Genomic DNA, 20533 nt, shown 5'->3' on the forward strand with positions numbered 1-20533 from the left:
ATTGTTTTTCTCATGGCAGAGATGCTGCTGGCCCTGTCCTTACCTGCTCAGTGTGAGCACTGGGGTGCAGAGTTGAGACAAGGTTCAGGAGGTGTCTGAGTGGGACAGGGTCCAAGTTTTTGATCAAAGAAGGAAACAAGTCGTGAATGTACCGACTGCAGTGCTTCAGCTACAGGGAACAAACAGACAGGGAACAGCAACAGCAAAATCAACAAGGAAATCAAATAATGCAGCAAATAAACATTTTTGTACAAAGTCTCAGGACCAGTTGTCAAATCATTTCAAACTCCAGCAGATTTGCAATTTTGACTCAAGTAATTTGGACACTGTAAAGCCAGCAAAGATCCAAATCAAATGCAACAGTTCCTTCCTTAGTTCTAGTTCTGAGAGACTGGGTGAAAAGGACTGGAAGTTTGGTATCTATTTGAACTTAAATATAACTTCTAAAATATTAAGTTTATATGCTAAAGCTGAGGGAAGCGGTATTTGCAATGATTACCTTATTAGCAGAGGTAAATACAAATAAAGATTGCTCAGGAACAGACTGTGTGAGGATTATAAAGAAATCTTTTGTCTTTCCAGTGATGGATGTCAAAAAATATGACAGTGTGTTCAGCTAACTGCTCCATTTCCACATGAAAGGGACAGTGCTCCTGGATGAATTCTCTTTGGTTAAATTCTGCTTTTCACAGCCATTTAAAAGAGTTTCTTTACGTTTGTAAGGATGTTGTTATTCAAAAAATAAAATCATGCTTACAGGAAATTTCTAAAACCAAAAATTCTTATGTTGGTTACCACACTTTCACCTCAAAGGGGTTTTTTTAATGATTGATTTTATTTTGCCTTCCTGGCATTAAAACATCTGTGTCAGCAATTCACTGTGTACAGGCCAACTTTCACAGGATTCACAGTGCAAGGAAATCATGTGGGTTCTATACAAAGATGCATTTAAACATCTTGAGATAACTCCAGCTTAGGGAAGATGAATTTTTGGCTGAAAGCTCATTTAAAAAGTGGAAAATAAACCTTAAAGCCTTCTGTTCTTTCAGCCTAAAGGTGTCAGCCTTTTAAACAACCTTAGAGGTTTAAGGAAGGGATCCTTTCACAGGAAGTGATCAGGACATGCTTCATTCTGATATCAAGCATATTGAGAAAATATCACTATGCCAAAATGAACACTTAAACTGCAAAAGCATTATCAAAATTAGGTAATTATATTATTCCTAAAGCAGTATAAAATATATTGAAAAAATCCAGAGGTCTAACAGTGTGTGACATGCTGTGTGAAAACATCAAGGAAGTGAAAATACTGTTTTAAAATGTAGTGTAAAATAAATAATTACTAATTACTCTGACACAGAAAAATGGTGGAGCAAATGCTGTTCCAACGAGCATTTAATTAACATTCCAGCTGCATGTTTTAATGACAAAGGACCACACTGGTTCAGAGTGTGTGTTGAGTACTATTTGATTGAAATAAACGACAAAGAAATATTGAATACATAAAAAAAACCTCTTTAAATTCTAACCTGTTATAACAGTGTGTTCCCTAGGCCTGCTCATGCCTATTGTACTCAAATCCCCTAAATAAAAATGTCACAACCTAAAATAACAAGCAGAGTGACCCATTAAAAGTAGCACACAAATAAATCTTTCTGAAGGCAAAAAGCCTATCAGAGTTTCCAGCTTTAGCAAGCAAAAAATAAAATTTCAGTGCCTTCTATAGATTTTAAGAGCAGCAGAGGAGCACAGCTGTAAACTTCACTGCCACAATTTTCACCTGATTGTTCCCACCAGGAGTACCAGAAATGGAAGCTACAATACACAGGAGCAAGGCAATTTAGCACAATAATAAAAATACTGCAACTGCCCTAAACCTTCATCCCCATTCCCAGTGAAAATACTCTGTCCTTGCTATACAACTTCATTTTTTTCCTTGTATAAAAGTAGCCAGGGTGATTTCTTGCATCTAATAAATAACCCAGTAACTGTGGCAGTTACCTAACTTGACATTTTGGTCAGCAAAACACTCAGACAGCCAAGAAAAAGCAAAAAATTCAACTTTAAGAATGTGAAACAAAATCAACTTATTTTCTATTTTGTGTTTCTTTTATCACTCCTGCAATTACAAAATTCAATATATACCTGTGCAGCAGCCCAAATACAGTCTATATGTTGAGTACTAAGTCTCCCTTCAGCTGCAAGAAAATTCAGGATCACTTGGCACTGTTTGATGATCTGCAAAGTGAGAACACAGCGAGGAAAGATTTACTAGAACAACAAGTTCATGCTCCATGTTTATACCAAATTTATAATAATCAAATACTAACCTCAATATGTAGATTTGGTCCAAAAATGTGCTCAACTACATTGTTGCTGATAAGCCAGTCTGCAAGTTCTTTTGCAATTGACCTGGAGATGAAAAAAGAATGGAAACATAAAATGATCTGCCTGTAACGTTCACTCTGTGCTCTCCTCTAGCACAGCACGTCCTGCAAGTTGGGATCTGCAGCTGCAGTGAGGGCACAAAAACCTTCCCAACACAAACCATGGTCAATGTCCATTTTTCCAAGCAGGAAGCAAATTATTTCTTTTTTTTTTTTTTCTTTAGCTGGAAGACTAATTGCAAATATCAACATTTCCCCATTGGATCATCAGCAAACATAACCAATAATTCTACTAATTTTATTAGTTAATGTGCAACACACCATGTGCAAACAATTGCAAAGGCCTCACAGGTAAGATTTTGATACTGCTGTTTAATCCAAGTTTATCATGAAATTCCACAAGTATTGAAATGTAGCTAAAGGTGGAAGTGACAGAAATTATTTTCTTAAGGAAAATATTTTTAGATTCTCTTACACAAATAGCAACTCTCCCAAACTGTTTGCCACGGTCATAGTCACACACATGCAGCACACAGATACTTCCAAATTCTCATTCTGCCCATCCACACCAACAGGAACTTTACCCACTGCCATTCCTTAAGCAAACATTCAAACTGACCAGGACAAGGAAATTGAGAGTGCCAGAACAAAAGCTGAACTTGCAGAAAGCACTGCCCTGTCTGCACAGCAGCGCCTGAGCTCCTTTTTGTTCCTTCTCTTCAAGCAAATGTTTGTTTACCCTGATTTTGGCACCAGCAGCAATTAGAGGACATCAGGGCATTCAAAGCCCAGCTCTGGGATGGAATGGCCCTGGAATAACAGAGCTGTGTCCCACAGGGAGCAGAGGATGGAGGGAGGGAGTGCCCTGCAGGACTTGAGGAAGAGTTATTTTTACCACTTGTGCTCATGTCACATTTATGGCCACTATTAAAATCCAGGACTGCCAATCTTTATCATCCTCAAGAAGGAACCAAGATTCTCTAGGTAAGAAGAGATTGCCTCTGTGGCTTTTCCAAACAGGAATCACTACTCAGGGGCACACTGCCAGGGCTTCAATTGTTTTGGATTGCCTGATCCTCATGGCTGAGCTCAAGGAGCAAAGCTCCCGTTACTCCACATCATTTCTGGACTGTTCTCTTCTAATTCCAGGACACTGGCAATCAAATATTCCCACACTGTTCAAAGATAATGTCCCATAATATTTAAGGAATGACTGAACTGCAGGGTACAAAAGTTTGCCAGCAGTTATCATTTCTGGCTTATCAATGAATGAGTTTCACACTGTAAAGTCAGTTTGACAGAGGATCTGCTCAAAGAAGGACTGAAAAGATAAACTGCATCTGTTCCATGAATCCAAGATGTCCTGAGCTTCCCACAGAGCCTCATCTCAAACCCAAACCCAAACCCAACTATCCCCAGCACCCAAACCAAACTCTGGCATTGCACATCTGTGACTCAGCCAGGGTTTGGATTCCTGGCTAACCAAGGCTGAAGGAAGACCTTCCCCTCCTTCTTGCATCTGAGTGCTGCAGCCTGCAGCTCTGAGAAGGAGCCCCAGATAAATACCCAGTGCTGGGCAATGCCAGCATGCAAGGGCACATCCCTCAGGGGGTCTCTTTATCCCAGCCCTTCTGCTCATGGCACAACACCCTCCAGGCTTTGTATCCACTCACACGCTGCATTTTAACCACTCCAAAGGAAAGAACAAAAGCTCTCCTCTAGAATGAGTTCCTTCACATTTTATTAAATTACCATGGTAGTTCTCTGTCTCTAATTCACACCATGTTTACTCTGAAAAACCACAGATCATTCTTTTGAAGGAATGCCTTTTTTAATGGATGTGTTCTCAGCAGTAACAAACTCTTTATCCTTCTGGTGAGCCCAACTCTGGTAAAACAACATCTCAGATTTCTGAAGGTAAACGTGCATTTGATATGGATTTGTTGAGGGTGACCAAACACAAGAGGATCCTTGTGCAAGGCAGAATGAAGCCCTTGTGCTTCCCAGCAGAGAAAACTGCTCCTCCCAGAATATTTGGCTGAGGGCACAGCAATCAGAACCTCTTAAAATGATCAAGTTATTACTCCCACAAAGTGTTTAGTTCTCTGATTTACTAAGGAATATATTTACAATATCACACTCAAGGATTCACCAGAAAAGCAAATTTCAGTGTAAATGAGGAGTGTCTGTCTTCTTTCCTGAACGCTTCCATTTCAACAAAGGTTTTCCTGAAAAAAGTTCCTCTTTTGTATTAAAGGAATTGGTGAGAGTGAAAATCATGCATTATGATCAAAGCATAAATGTGCCTTTCCCTCTCACATCAAAGCAGCAGCACAAGGAATGGTTTTACAAATTAGATATCCAAATCAGACAGACTTTAGGAGTAAGAAAATTCACCTTGGCAGTAACACATAGCAGCTGTTTATAATGGATTTAATAACTGGATAGCAATAGGAAAAGTTATTTAAAGAACTTGATACTCTCTATGGCTCTGTGTTGTGGCTGAGGGAGGAGAAGAGAATAAAAAGGCAAAGGTAGCAGCTACTCTGGTTTAATTGTCTCAAAATCCCGCACTGGAAATGTACATAACACTTAATCCATTTCTCTGCAGGATTTTTAATTTGAGTTCCCTGATTATTCATGTCTGTCAAAAATAACTGCTTTACTTCCAAGAAATGTAATTCAAGCACTTCTGGCATGAGTTTCCCCAGGCATTGTACGAGACTGCAAGGAAGAGAGGGGACTGCAGCTGGTGACAGAACTTGATGTTGGAACTAAACTGAGTTTTGTTCTTTCTTATCCTCCAGCTGATGCATTTTCCTGGCAGATCAAACACCTCTCTATGAAAGGACTGGGGTAAAGTCCTGGAAACATTTTAATCTAAGGCTGTGCTGCAATACTTGTACCCACATGATGACCCAAATCCAGCAATAAATCCCACAGCAAAGCAACCCCCATGAAAGAAAACTTTATTTATTCAAGCAGTCCATTCCCCACAGCAGCTCAGAGCTGGATGGATCACAACAACAGCCATCCACAACGTCACTGAACACAGAACAGAAAAGCTCCAAGGGAAAAATGCAGCTCTGGAAGTGGCAGCTTGCAAGGGAGGAACACTAACACCTCCTGACAACATCACTGAAATAGGATCTATAACACAACAACAGATGTGAAACCCTGATCTCAACTATTTAGGATCAGAAATGCAAAGAGGATACAGAAGGCACCTTCCCAACACACATTCAAGCACATGTTTTTGCTTCTGAGCACAAATTTTCCTCTTTGATGCTCTGCAGGCTCTGAAACCACCACTCTGACATCATCTGGAATATCTGTTTAACTGCTGTGTGGGCCACAAGAAAGAAACATTAGTGAGCTGAGTGAAAAAAATCACCTTTTTTTTCTGAAAATCTGAAAAGATCTCTGAAATAGGGTAGAGAGAGTAGAGGGTTTAAATAATGCTGCCAGAAACTCAAATCAGCAAGCTTAGATAAAAATGGAGAAAGAGTTAACATAAGGTGAAACGGTGAAGGGAAAATGCAACACAGAACTTGCAATTGAATATCTCAATAAATAAGGAAAGAAAGAAGAAATAATCCAGTTCCTTCTGTTCACAGGTGAAAGGAATTTTGGACACCTGAACTGCTCTGCAGGAAGCTTTTCAAGAGAGGGTAATCAAGGTTTTAAACGAGTCAGGAAGTTGCCTCCGTGTCAACCTGGAACCTGAAACCCGAACCCCTGGCTGCCCGCCAAGGAAGAGCAAAACAAACTCTCTTTACACACGGTATTTCCAGAAGCTGACAGTGTCCTCACCAAAGAAAAGACCAACACTTTTTCCTCTTGAGCTCCAAGTAACACCCAACAAAAAGAGTATCTTTCACTTCCTGAAAAGCATCATCATTTCTCACTAAGTGACATCAGTGAAACACTTGCAGGAATCACTTATTCAAAGACTCTGAGCCTCTTCTGTTCAGGCTTGTTATTTTTAGCCTCAGTAGATTTCACACTCCTCAGCACCTCAGATTGCAAAGAATTTGGCTCTATCTTTAGAGGCAGGAAGAGCTAAATGAGAATTCCATCTCTGGGGAATGAAGAAGTTGGGTGGCTGAGGCACTGCCCACACCTGGAGCACAAACCTCAGCCCTTGAGAGGGCAGGGAAATGCAATCTCAGAAATCACACAAACAAACACCTGCAGCTCCAACCCAGACCCCTCTGTCAGCTTTGTGCTGCTCCCCAGGGCAACCTGGGGAATCCAGTGTTCTAGGCAGAAGATGCTTTAGCCTGTCTTACATGGAAAAACTGCAGGATAAAGGTGGGAAGCTACCATTGCAAAATATTTGCTAAAAACTCCTGCTGTTAATTCTGACCAGGGAAGAGCCAGGACTAACTGAGAGCTGATTTTCTTAAGGCACCTCCCGCAAACCCACCTTATCAAGATACAGAAGGAGAAATCCCAAAGGTTGACAGTTCCAAATGCATCTGGAAAAGTCAAAACATAAAATGGGGATGACCAGACATAATGCAGGACATCTTCTTTTGGCAAATCTGCAGAGGCTACAAAGGTACAAAATAAAACTTCTTAAGACTTCCTTTCTCCACTAAGGAAAGAACACAGGAATGAAAAGCTTTCCTTTAGCTGCTCATTCAGTCACTGCCAACTCCCTACGTGCCTTTTCAGCCAAAAATGTCTCATGAGCAGAGTCTGTAATGAGAGGGAAGCTTTGTACTGGGCAAACTGGAGAAGTGAGACATTTCCCCATCCTCCTGCTCCAGCCCTTCCTGATTATTTGGCTGCAAGACATCAGTGATTCCACAAGATAGCTGAAGATGAGCAGCAATGCTTGACACTGGACTGCAACCAACCTTTCAGGTAAAACACCAGAACAACTGGAATGCTGATTTTTTTAAAAATCACACACTACAAAAGTGGAAAAGAAGGTTTTCTGTTCGTGCTGCATTCCTTTCACATGACAGCCTGTTTACAGATGCCCCTGCCAAGAAAGTAATATCCCAAAGGAGAATTTGACAATTTCCTTCAGCTTTAAAATAACTCTGATGCTCTTGCAGAGTACATCTGCTCTTCTGCAGGGAAATTTAACCACTCCTCTCTTCTTCCACCTTCCTAACTTCTCTCTTTTACATTTGACACAGAAAATCCAACAGCTTTGTATTAGGTTTAACTGGCACAATCACTTGTTACTGTTACCACGACCTAAAAACAATCTCTGTCTCAGATTTTCAGCGTGAGGGAAGGAGAAGAACTGGGTAAATCTGAGGTTTGTCAGTCCCAGTGTAACAACACACCAGGAACTGGAGGACAGTGAAGGAAACGCCCCAGCTGACCTCACATTCCCAACATGCTCCCCCCCTGCACTATTTACTATTTATTTCTTATTCCCAAGGTATTTCCACATCTCCACAGAAGCAAAAGTGCCCTAAATTCTGGTTCTTTATGTTTCAAATAGCAACACATTCCCAGAAATTTCTCTGCAAATATCTAAGGTGCTTTTTGCATGAAATCTCCAGAACTGTGGCCATGACTGCAGCCAGATTTCAGAAAGTGTTCAAATGCAATTTGTAATAAAAGTATCCAGATAAAAACAAGACACTGCTGCTGTGAGACTTCCATTAATAAAGTACTGGAGAGTGTGTGTGGCTCCCAACACCAACTGAGCACATCACTCCCCAAGAGAAACTTAGCAAGTATATTGTGAGTAAAATTCTACAATTTACACATTTTGCCTGTTATTCCACAAGAACAGTTATTTCAACTACCAAAATACATATTTTTAATTTAAATTCTTGACAGTTCTACCATTAAGTTTAGAGTTACTAGAGAAGTGAACACATTTCCTGGCTGGAATCCAATCCCACAGGTGAATCTGCTTGAAGATTTATGTGAGTCCCCCTAAAACTGTTCAACACACCTGAGTTATACAAGTAAGGACTTTGAAGGAAAAACACAACAACAAGAGCATTGCCTCAAAAACTGGGTGGAAAAGTAACAAGTTTGATGGAAATACAAGTCTTGGTCAAACAAATAATCCAGAGAAATGAGAAAATGGCAAAAATTATATGAATTAGCTGGTTTTTATTTACATATCACCATGGACATAAGGGGCCATTACAGGTATTTATTATTTCAGTACCTATGTTTTTCTAAAGCTTACCTTGATTGAATATTTTAATACAGAAAAAAACCCAGAAACATTCAGAAATATTTTACAGTTACCATTTAAAAGCATTTATTAACCCCCTGATTAGAATATTTCTAATAAATGTCTCAGATTATCACTGCTCCCCCATGTGTAAAATCCATAACAACAGAGAAGAAATGCAATCATGTAAAACACTTCAAGTATTCAGAATAAGGTTCCTACTTACGTTTCTGTGTCTGAAACTAATGACTCATTATTACACACATCATTGAAGGTATGAAGTTGATTCTATAGTTAGAAAAAGGAAGAAAAAAAATTACAACTTTATCCGAATATTTGCTGAGGCAGTTTTCTTATATTTCAAAATAGTATTAGTGACATTATAGGACTTTATATGTTTTTAAGTAAGTTGTTTAGACAAAATTAAAGAACAAAAACCATGTATTTTTTACAGGAAATGAAACTTTCAAACATGCCCAAGCTCTTAAATTTAAGAGGAAAAAAACAGCCTGTTAAAAGTTTTCCATCTCTTTTCCACTTCTTCCCTCAGCATCAATGGCTCTGTATCCAATTCTTTACATGTACACAACATTTAAAAAAATATTTTAAATTACATAATAGACCTTACTTGGCATCTTATTAAAAAAAATATTAAAGGCACGGTAATGTGAATTTTTGCAGTTAAAATTAAACTCGTTGCATAACTCTGTCAAAATATTTACTCTCTTGAAACAAGTCTAGCACATGCACTCTGTAATTCAGGTGAATTCACTAATTTTCTCAATAACTCTGTGTGTAAAGACTTCCCAAGAGTTATTTGTGTCCAATCTCAACAAACTTCAGGGGGGGAAAAACACTTTTAAAAAACCAAAATAGTAAACATGCACTGAAATGGGTGAGATGGGAGAGCCTGACCACACATTATTAATAGATTGGTTACTAATGGAGAATTTCAAATGACACATTTAGGAGTGGAAATCAGAGCTGGGTCACACAACACAGTGGAACCTCACTGATTTTTCTTAAGATTCACCTCCAAAAGAGAATATTTTGAAAGAGTGACAGAGTCTTGAGCTGCTCCTATCACCAGTTTTAATCCAGGCTCACCATTGATCAACACCTCCCAAAATACCAAATCCTTCTCCAAAGCAATTCTGACAAAGACTCTGTAATTCATACTGGGATTTGCAAACAATATTTCCAATAACTTCAACTACACTCTCTTAAGCTACACAGAATTCTGTTAAACTGAACTGAAACTAACCAGAATTCAGCACAAGACAAAGCACATGTGGGACAGTTTGTAACACTTTGCTCTCCCTCACTTCAAGTTTTGTTTCCTTGAATGCCAGAGGGAAAAAAATCTTTTTTCATTTTTTACTATCTATGAAACATGGTAAGAAACTAAAGGCACTAAAGACACTCAATTGATACAACACAAATGTGGCAGTGAAAGGACACAAAGGTGGACAAAAAGCAGAGAAAAAAGCACTAAAACTGTCCCTGGGCTGATCTCCAGAGGCAGGCACCAAAACAGAAAATAACATTCTGTTTGTGGGGCAACAGTGGACAGGGAGGGTATTTTGGAGCTGAACCACCTCTACAGGTGACTGAGAGATGAAATGGAAGAGAAACAAGGTAACAACAAAAATAAAACCTCTATGATTTGAATGAGAAAGAAGAACAAATTGTCTCAATGTTTCAGAGCGGTTTTTAAGACTATTCACATTAAAAAATCAGACTTGGTAATTTATCAGCATAAATTAGCTTACAATATTAAATTTTTACTATTTTTTACTATTTGCTTTAGTCTAAAAATACTGTAAAGTTTTTCTTCTGGTAATACATGTCTGTTCTTTGAAAACTCTCATTTTTACAGCAATATTCATCATCACAACTGGTGAAAACATATAACTACTTAACACAACCTCACACTCCCTTAAATGAGCTAGAAAATACCTGAAAAAATAAAGCAGCTGAAGAATTCTTATTTTCAGACTTTGTTTTGGCAAGGATACACAAAAAAACACACAGTGGCAGCTGAACAAGGAGAATTGTATAAAACCAAAGGAAGGGATTTATAGGAACTGAATGTAATTGGAACTATGCAAAAGTGGAAACAGATTTTAAGATCAATTATAGTGGTGGATGCAGTTCACAGCCTGTTTTTACAGCCTAGTAAGTTACCTGTATGTAAATATTTACTTTGGGTAAAAGCCAGCAATAATCTGATTAAAAGTACTTACAGATCTCTTGAAATTGCCACTTCTATCTATAGCTACAGTGAGATGCAAAATCAAGTTTAAGTAAACTTGTACTCAGTGACACCACATCTTCAGAAGAGAGGAGGCCAAATATGTTCAGAAAACACAAAATTTAAAAGGCTCAGATGGATAAAAAACTTCATTTTTATCCTTCTGTGGGATTGTTTCTCTATGGTTATAGGCAGCAATGACAAATCAAGACAATGTGCCTGGTGCAACGTGGAGCATTTCCATGGGAAAGGGAAAAGATGGGGATTTCTTTTTTTTAGTTTTAATTGTTTTCCATTTGAGGCTGTGTGTATTTACCTCTTCAATTCCCCCTCCTGCTAATGAGTGCAGAACTGCACAAGGGACAGAAAAGGAGGTTTGGGCAATACAAAGCAGCAGCTGATTGCAGCAGGGTCAAGATGCAGCAAAGCCCAAACTGCACACGGATGAAAAGCCTTTCCCAACACCCAATCCTGCTGTGGCAGGGGCTCCATTTCACCCAGCTGTCCCAAAGCCCAGCTCCAAGGGGGCTGCTCAGTGAATTGTTCAGGTAACGTGAGCCACTTCCATATGGTGCAAACTCAGGCACCGCTGGGAGTCAAACCCCACCCTCACCACCACGGCTGCCATTTCCTAAAGCTGCATGTCAGGGGATCCTGCTGCTTTCACACACTAAAAAAGCCCCCAAACATCACAAATTCAAATCATAACTTGCAACAAGTAAACTGTAAATCATAAATTGCAACAAGGAACATTTTCTACAAACGATAATAATTGGTATTTTTAAAAGGTCCTTACTGTTATTTGGCTCAGGCCAGCCAATCTCATTGTCAGGGTTGGTGACATGAAGTATTTGAATGCAAGATCAAGGCTTTCTTTATCAAAGCACAGGGCTGTGTCCAAGGGCTCCTTGACTGTGCTCCACATTAAATCTGCCATGTTCCTGGCTGCACTCTGCCTCAGCTCCTGGTCTGACAGCTTACACAAATACCTGCAAAATCACAACAAACACAAACAGGGCACGGCTCAAACCTCAACATTCCTGCAGCCATCCTGATTACAGCAAAGATGGGTTTCTCCAAGATCACTCAGTCTTAAAATACCGCTATTAAAAGTTGGCACCAATTAATGAAAAACAGCAAGGAAAACCAGAGATATTTGTAATATTTTTAAAGTAAGGAAATTGCTAAAGAATTTTGCTTAAGCCCTTTCTCTTGCAATCTTCTAATCCTGCACAATGAGTTGCAACACAAATATTCTCTGCAAATGGAAAGCATGAGAAATACTTACAAAAACTCATGCACAGAACCTGGTGCAACCTCAGAAGACCAAAACACAGAAAATCTGCAGTGAAATGCCAGTAAAGTTCACATACAAAACACCAACAAAACCGAGAATTTCTTCTGACTGAATGTGTAACAGAAAAATGTTTAGAAACAAGATTTCCTGAGCTTATTTTGATGCCATTAAAGATGGCACAGTGAAAGGTACACACATACAAAGTTAGCATAATTAATTTTTTCTGCTTTTTTCAGAGTTTTGAAGTTTCAGCAACATCCAAACTAGATTTAACTACATAGAAATGTGTTAAAAATCCATTTGTTTGACAGCCTAAGCCTGGATCTCTCCTTGGAGACTGGCCAAATAGATGCATGAATCTTTTAAAAAACACACCAGATATTAAACTACACTTAACCAGATTTATGCACCATTCCTTTGCATTTACATCATATAAACATCAGTACTTTTTTGTCAAAAGCAAAATTACAGGCTGTGACTCTTATTTAGATGATGGTTCTTTTCCACAGCTCTTGTGTAGAAGCCTAAAATAAACACACTTAAATGATACTTAACACTGTCAAACAGAGAAAAGAGACTTCAGTGCAAATAATCCCAGAGACTGGAGATGCAGACAGGAGTCACACACCAGCAACAGGGGGACAAAAGCAGGACCAGGCAATCAGATCCTTCCCTGCTCCTTGTTGTGAGATTTGTCTCCCTGTGTAGAGCACTGGCAATCAAGTCCTGGCAGGAAAATGTGCTGGGAGCAGCAGCAAAGCAGGGGTGCAAAGGGAACGTTCAGTGGAAAAGGGCAGCACCAAGCAGAGCCAGGACGTGCCTGTAACCTGCACACAGGTGAGAGTCCCACTGTGAGGAGAAAATGTCCTGGCTGTGTCACCAAACCATCCCTTGTGATTAGCAAATGAGTGATTTGTCACCAGCACACAGCGATGGCAGCACAGTGTGCCAGCCACCCTGCTGTCTGTCCTCCCTTCTGACAAAGGGACAGCCAGCACCCCTGCCAGCTGTGCCAACAGCAAACCAAACATTGAGCATTTCTGTCATGGCAGTGGGGGAAACAACAGAGGCCATAATTAGGCTCCCACACCCTAAGCAGGTCCAGAGTTTGGGATTTCGGAGTTGCCATCCCTGGAAGTGCTCAAAAAAAGGGCAGAAGTGGCACCTGGGGCCACGGTTTGGTGTGAGCATGGCTGGGTCAAAGGCTGGGCTCCATCCCAGGGGTGCTTTCCAACCTTCATGACTCTAAAAATCCCAGCAATATCAGAGCCATTTTCATCTTCCCGTTTTTATATGCAAACTCTCCTCAGGTCTGGTTCCCAGAGCTTTCCTGTGTCCATAATTCCATCAAATCGGAATCAACAGTTTGGTGAAGCATTTCTAAAGATCTCAGACACGTCCAAACACGTCCATGGACTCCCTCACGTTACAAAGGACAGAGGAGGGTAGGCATGCCCTGAGCAGGGGCATGGACACACCTACACACACAGGGAAGGGTGTTTGATGCCTTCACTCCATTTCTGGAACACGACTTGGACCTGAAATCTTCCTCACAATACAAATTCTGCTGAAATAACTACATTAATACAGTTTATAAAATAGAATATTCCTTATTTTAATGCAACATTATCAGTCTAAACCTACTTTCATTTATACAACTCACATTTTGAATCTGAATCAGACTTGTGTCGTATTTTTTTATTATGATAATGAGAATGTGTTGTTAAAAAGCTGCACTTTATAGCAAGTGGAACTCTGGTGTAGGTGCATTTTCATAGCTACAGAAGTACTTTAACAGTATCTTCTGTTTTGCCAAGGCTCTAAAGCAAGAGAACAGAGCACTTGTTACCACACAGTTTGTAACACAACAGGCTTTTCTAACCCAAAAAGAAGCAGAAGATGGCAAACTTCTCTCTAGAAGTGTAACAGCAGCCAGCACTAGAAAATTTATTGGCACCACTACACTGGTCATAAATCAAACATGATCCTATCTTTACTCCAAAGATTAAAACCACACAAACTTGCCAAGTAGGCCACACCTCCTTTGTTATTGTGGAAGATGGAATGGCTTAAACCTGTCTGCATCAGTAACACTGCATGTTTTTAGAGGCAGAACATTACTATTAACAAAAGAGATCCTTACCTACACTGACAATTAACTCACACCCTCCTCTACACTGAGTAGCTGTAAATTTGCTGCACTGCCTCATGTAAGGACACTGGAGCAAGGAAAATGTCTATTTAACCCAAAATAGCCCCTCTGAAAGCAGATTAAAGATTTATCCCATGTATAAAAAAATGGATGAACCCATCTACTACTGTGAATTCATTTCTCTCTTTCTATTTCTACTTTTGGCTCTCTCATTAACCTGTGCCAGTCAGTTTGGCAATTATGCTTGAGTGAAAAACAAACTCCTCTCATTTCTTCCACCTGCAACCTGACAACTGGGTGGCACATTGTTCATTCCTTGGTTTTAAAAACCTCTGAATTACCATTTCCTATTTGTTATCTTCATATCATTCATAAATGATATGAATTGCCCTGTCAAAAAAACCTAAAACACCCTCCTAGACACTGTCTCCTCCTCTCAATGTAAATCTTTTATTGCCACCAAGGTAGTTCTGTTATTATCTGCAGGATGGAAGGATCAGAACTGTATAGACAGTATAGAAATGTGAATGTGTGACTGACTCATGTAATGGCTTAATAATAGCTTCCATTCTGCCCTTCATGATTTTTTTAATTCCTACATCTTTATCTTTTTGAGTCTGATAAGCATTAGGTCTTCAAGGAAGAGATGAATGATATGCCAGCACTGTGTAATCTATTGAATCTGGAGTTTTTGCCTAAATGAGACTTTCAGAATAAAACATAACTTTTTTATACAACTGCAGGAAGAATACTCCACATACTATAGGACCTGTCCTGCCAGCCTGGCATACTTAAAATAATCAAATAATATCTAGTATCTACATTTAATTTTTTAAATATCAGTTTTAACCCACTTAAATGATTTGACTTTGCTGTATTTGGGGACAGAGAGAGTTCAGTTTTAAACATGCAGTTCCATGCTAATGTAATGCTTACAATCACATCTTATGCTTCAGGACTTCAGCTACTCAGCTGTGAAATCATCTTTTTTTCCTTAATCTGACTCCTTTGGACCACAGCTGCAGAAGGGCATCCAGCAGAATGAGTCAGTTCTCCTGAAGTGTCTGGTTATTGTCTTCTGATTTATCTATTTTCTTTACTTTAAATTTCCAGACTTTTGGAGAAGGCAAATATTTTTTTTGTGATTCAAACTTTCAAAGCTCATTACAAGAGGTTTTTATGACATGTAGTGGCAAGGAGTGGTCTCAGGTACTCCCATAACCCCCATTTTAAGATTAATATTTTTAATACAGAAGAGTAATTTGAATTCTTTCAGCTGTATTTTCTATGGGAAGCATCATGGATCAGGAATTGCTTCCTTCCAAGGAGGTCAAAATCACTTTTTCTTACTGAAAGATGTAAATTTTATTTCATGTAATTTTAAATTTAATCCTTTATTTCTTTCCTAAACTGCTTAAAAACCCAGACCCTTCAGAGGCAAGATGTGAATGCCTGTGCTCCACTGGCCAGGCAGAAAATGACATTTATTCATCTTTTTCTAGTGGCAGCAATAATGACAGGATTGTGTCTGTGATCTCTGGAAATTCCAGCAGTGGCCTCCTCTGTATAAATACACACTCTGCTGTTTCCTTCATCCACTCCTTGTAGAAACAACCATATCCTGAGGGTGACCTCAGCTGATCAGTCAGGTGATGTCTCTTGCTGGTCAGCCCTGCAAAATGCACTTCCTGCAAGGAATCTCCAGGAGCAGCAACTGGGACTAAATCAGAGCCCCAGGAGCTCCTGTGGACTAAAACCCTCCCCAAATCCCCAGTCCAGTCCCCAGATCCCCAAATCCAGCTCTGCAGGATTTCTTTAGAAGGTGCTGTGCTGCTGTGCCCAGGACTGTGTCCCCTTTTTTCTGTCTTTTTCCTGAAGGAAAAGCAGATGGAGAGGCAGAGAGCCAAGCTGCCAAGGCAAGATCTGTAAGTCTGACAGCACGTGGGGCGAGCTGCATCCATGAGGAAACTCATCCTTCCCTGAGGGCATCTGGGCTCACTTCTGTCCCACACCAAGGTACAGCACCAGAGCTCACTGCTGTTCTATGGCCTCCAAGCTTCAGTCCCACTCCATAAGCAATTCTTCACTAAACATCTCTGATTTCATAGCACTGAGCAAGCTCAGATCCCATCAGGAGTCAGCTGTGAAAACAAACCTGGGAGAACATCACCTTCCTGCTCTAAGCTGGTTTTCCATGGATGTCTCCTGTGGCAGTGCTACCTTTCTGATTGATGTTAACCTGCTGTAAATTCTACAGACAGACATCAGGGGCATTATTTATGGCAAGAAGCTGCTGACAAATCAAATCTTCTGATGGGTAAAGAGGAGCACACGAGAACCCCCCCAAAAAAAATCTTCTATACATTTCAGTGACCCCAACTGCACCTACAGTTATAAAATAGAAAAGTTTTTAAGCATTACAGGATGACAAGCAAGGCTTAGCAGCAGCAGCAGGTACAGGATGTGTTACTGTCTCCCTCAGTAGTTCCTTATCAGCCTGACTCTAATTGCTGCTCCCTCATTGCTCCTTTTCATTTCCATACATTGCAAGAAGACAGGGAGGGCTCCTGCCCAAATTCCCAGGTACACCAACACGCATTAATGGAGCATGTACAGAGACAAGCACTTGAAAACCCTCTGCCTGCCCTCTCTTGACTGCCTCATGATTAATAACTACCTTTGGAAGATTTCAAAGATAGCATATCAGCATTAAAGGAGTGCACAAGGCTGGACTGTAACTCAGGAGTGATGTGTTTTAATAAAAGATCAAAATACTCTTCTCTGTGCTGGGATCATTTTAGTAGAAACCACAGTATAGGAAAACAGACTGACAGCCAAGTCAGTACTTAAATTTTTACAGTCAATATAAAACCAGACCTTTTTAAAATATGAAACAATTCCCAGTCTCATTGTTCTGGGAGCCTGTTTGCTGCCAATGTAATTATTTTTGTTGAGTGTTATTTTACACTGGTATAGTTAAGACAGAATAATGTGTAAAAGCCCATTTTTTGCTATGAGCAGCATAAGCCCATTTCTAACATTAGTGAGAGGAAACCCAGGGCCTTGGAGGAGCTGTGGGTCTATGCAAAAGCAGGAAAATTTTAAGTTGGGCTACTGGGATGGGAATTAGCTGTGACCACACCCCTCCACCTCCAGGCAGATCCACACACACAGATCATTTCATCAGCAGCTCACTGCAATGTTTCTATTGTCCTGAGAAAGCCAATAAAAACAAATTGCTCGTATAATTAAATACCCTTACAAGCACTTCAATCTGAAAGTGTTATTTCCATGATAGACAGCTTGATATAAAGCAAATCTTGGGGACTGGATATATTTAGCTCCATAAGAGTGCAAGCAGACTTTGGATCACACTTCAGCTCCTGCCAGCTGGAAACCCAGAACATCAGAATGTGAAGCTGTGTTCAAACTCAGGGTCTGGAATCCCAGTGACTGCACATTGCTCTTCCAGCATCTCACTGCAAACTTGGGAGTTTTATGAAGATACCACAGGGAGGGAGCCTGGAGTACAGCTGGAGAATGGGGCTGATGTCACTCTCACATTGTTCTTACCAAGACTGATCTGAGTGATACTGAAATCAGATGCAAGGAGCTGCCCAAAGTAACTCTAAACATTAACTCCACCCTCCTTGCTGAAATGACAGAACAACAACCTGCACAATTAAAAGTAGCAGCTGCAATTAGAAATAGGTGATGTCACAAAGTCCCACAAGAAAAATTCTTAGAAATAAAGATTTACCTGATAACATAAGTCCTAAAGGGTATAATGTGCTGCATGACAGCAGGGATGTGTAGCCATATTCTGATCTATAAAGCAAAAACAGAAATGGATAAAGATTTCATTAATGACATTTAAAGAGAACTGAAATACTCTTGGTACATTTGCACATGCAACCCCACTTTCAAAAAATAATTTCTTGGTGGTTTGTGTTCAACTTCTTAATTTTCTGATTTTCCAAACTGGTACCTGAGGAATGCTTTTTTGACTTATAAAGAGGATTTGCATCTTTCCTGCTGGTCAGCTGGAAAACCCAGACTTTGTATAAACAGTAACACACTGCCCAGGTGTATTTTTGTATTTTGTATTTTCTGTCATTTCTTCAGTAGGAAAAACTGCTACTCATCGTTGTGGGTTTTTTTTCCTTTTTCTTTAAAAGTCTACATGAAAATTATTCCATTCTTTCAGTTCCTTGCAAACCACTCCTAAACCAAGTAACACTGTTTGACTTGTGTTGTTTTGCTTCTTAGAGCTTACATATCCTTCAAAATAAGATGTTTTACAAGCAGTGATTAAGCAGAGTTTTTTACTACCATATTTGCATTTCTCATATTTACCATTCTGCCTTTACCACCTTTGCAAAGCTGATTGCAGGAATAAACGCAGAGGGAAAAAAAAAACACAAAACAAAAACCAAACAACCTGAAACAGCTACTTAGCACCGCTGCGAGGAAAAGCACCCACCAAAGGCTTCCAGAGGCAAAGTCAGAAGTGCCATCTGCATTTCAAAAAGGAATTCAGAGCCTGTTAAACCTGTTACTCCGTGCCAGGTAAGGGCTGGAGCACACATGAAGCAGCAGCTGCTCCTGCCCACGTAAATTCAATGTAAATTCAATCATGTGCACTTTGCACAGCCCTTGTGAAAGCAGCCCCATCACTCACTCAGGGCCCTGCATCCCCACCTCTGCTCTTAAAAGAATTTCAGCTTGAAACAAGAAATTCTGCCTAGGGACTCAATTCCACATGCAGAAAATGTATATATTCCCTATATTCCTTCTTGACAGGAGAGAAAAATATTAGGCTGCAGTCAACTTCTCAGCAGCTTCTTTTCAACATTTCCAGCATTCACCAAGGAACTTTCTGAGGCAGTTCTGACAAAAATATTGGCAGGCTTACTTTTAACAAGGCAACAAGCACTGCACAGTGACAATATAACCTACTTTGCAAGACAAACCAGCCAAATCTTCCCTCTGCAAAAAAAGACCACACTTGGAAAAAGCTTCTGATCCAACTGGCAGCCTCAAGAAGGGAAAAAATGCTAACATCCCAAAGATACAAAGTGTCACTCGAAGATGCTCGCTCTAGAAACAGGAATTAAATAACATTTTGACAAGGAATTGCAGGGGTAACAAAGACACTATTGTGATTACACCACTTTTAACACCACGTACTCTGCTTCAAATACAGTATGAAACACCAAAGAAAACACATTTCTTTGAGAAATAAAAGTATGAAATGTTTTTTAAAATACAGTATGGAATATCAAAGAAAATACATTTCTTTGTGAAATAAAAGTATGAAATGTTTTTTAAAATACAGTATGGAATATCAAAGAAAATACATTTCTTTGTGAAATAAGTGTATGAAATGTTTTTATCATTTTGTTTTTATAGCTTTCACTGTTCACAGTAAGCTTCACTCTGTATTAGCTCCAACTCCTAGACTGAAATCATGCACCTGTAAACTTGCATTGCACACAACCTTCAGCCTCAGAATTCAATGAAAGCATCATTTCACATGTTACAAATGGAATTGTGATTTTGAATATGGATTCACATTTGCATATTCACTTGTTAAAATGACATAAAAGAACATATTTAAAATTACATCAACTAGCATCTGTAAAGTGACAAAAAATAAAGTTACATCACTTTTTGCTTCCACTTGATTTTAAGACAAAGCATTCACTGCATCTGTTCTGTTCTCAAGTTTCAGAGAGTTTTTTTTATTATTTGCTCTTTGCCAGAGGTAATTAATTTCTAGAAGGCAGTGGCTAAAGAACTCCATCTTACAAACTTGAAAAACAATTCCAGCATGGAGATTTCAAGGAATCTTTAAGAATGGCAACTTAACTGCCATTCTCAAGAGTTCCTACAGGTGTGAAATTGTATTTCAGGGCTACTGCACACTGTGGGCTGGCTCTACACACTGGAACAAGGTAACATGGACACTGCAGAGCTATTACTGGAATAAATCTCTATATCCCATTAAATCAAATGTGTTGGGATAGAACCAAGGCAGATTAGTAGAGTTCTTGCTGAGACCACCACTATCCTGTTCAGTTTTGAGAATGATTCTTTTGGTTTAAGTGGAGCTTGGTGCATTGGTTCACAATCAGCAACATCTCTGCAATTATTAATATTTACCTAAGTTCTATGAATTATACAGTGAAATGATATAAAAAACAGGGAAAGAGAAACATTACATCAAAACCCTACCTTCATGCATCATTACAGAGATGGAGAAATATCTTTTTTTAATATT

General features: G+C 39.5%; 1 protein-coding gene across 10 annotated transcripts in view; it reads right to left on the minus strand.

The window, feature by feature from the left end:
- USP34 (ubiquitin specific peptidase 34) overlaps window positions 1–20533 on the minus strand; it is a 117175-nt gene that overhangs the window by 68937 nt on the left and 27705 nt on the right. For all 10 annotated transcript variants that reach the window (XM_064709788.1, XM_064709789.1, XM_064709780.1 and 7 more), the window contains exons 6-11: window positions 18011–18078; window positions 11598–11790; window positions 8774–8835; window positions 2331–2412; window positions 2146–2238; window positions 44–169 (exon numbers count right to left, since the gene is read on the minus strand). In XM_064709788.1, the coding sequence (XP_064565858.1) occupies window positions 44–169; window positions 2146–2238; window positions 2331–2412; window positions 8774–8835; window positions 11598–11790; window positions 18011–18078 (624 nt within the window). The remainder of the gene's footprint in view (window positions 1–43; window positions 170–2145; window positions 2239–2330; window positions 2413–8773; window positions 8836–11597; window positions 11791–18010; window positions 18079–20533) is intronic.

This window comes from Zonotrichia leucophrys, chromosome 3 (genome assembly GCF_028769735.1).
Source record: "Zonotrichia leucophrys gambelii isolate GWCS_2022_RI chromosome 3, RI_Zleu_2.0, whole genome shotgun sequence".
Taxonomy (NCBI): domain Eukaryota; kingdom Metazoa; phylum Chordata; class Aves; order Passeriformes; family Passerellidae; genus Zonotrichia; species Zonotrichia leucophrys.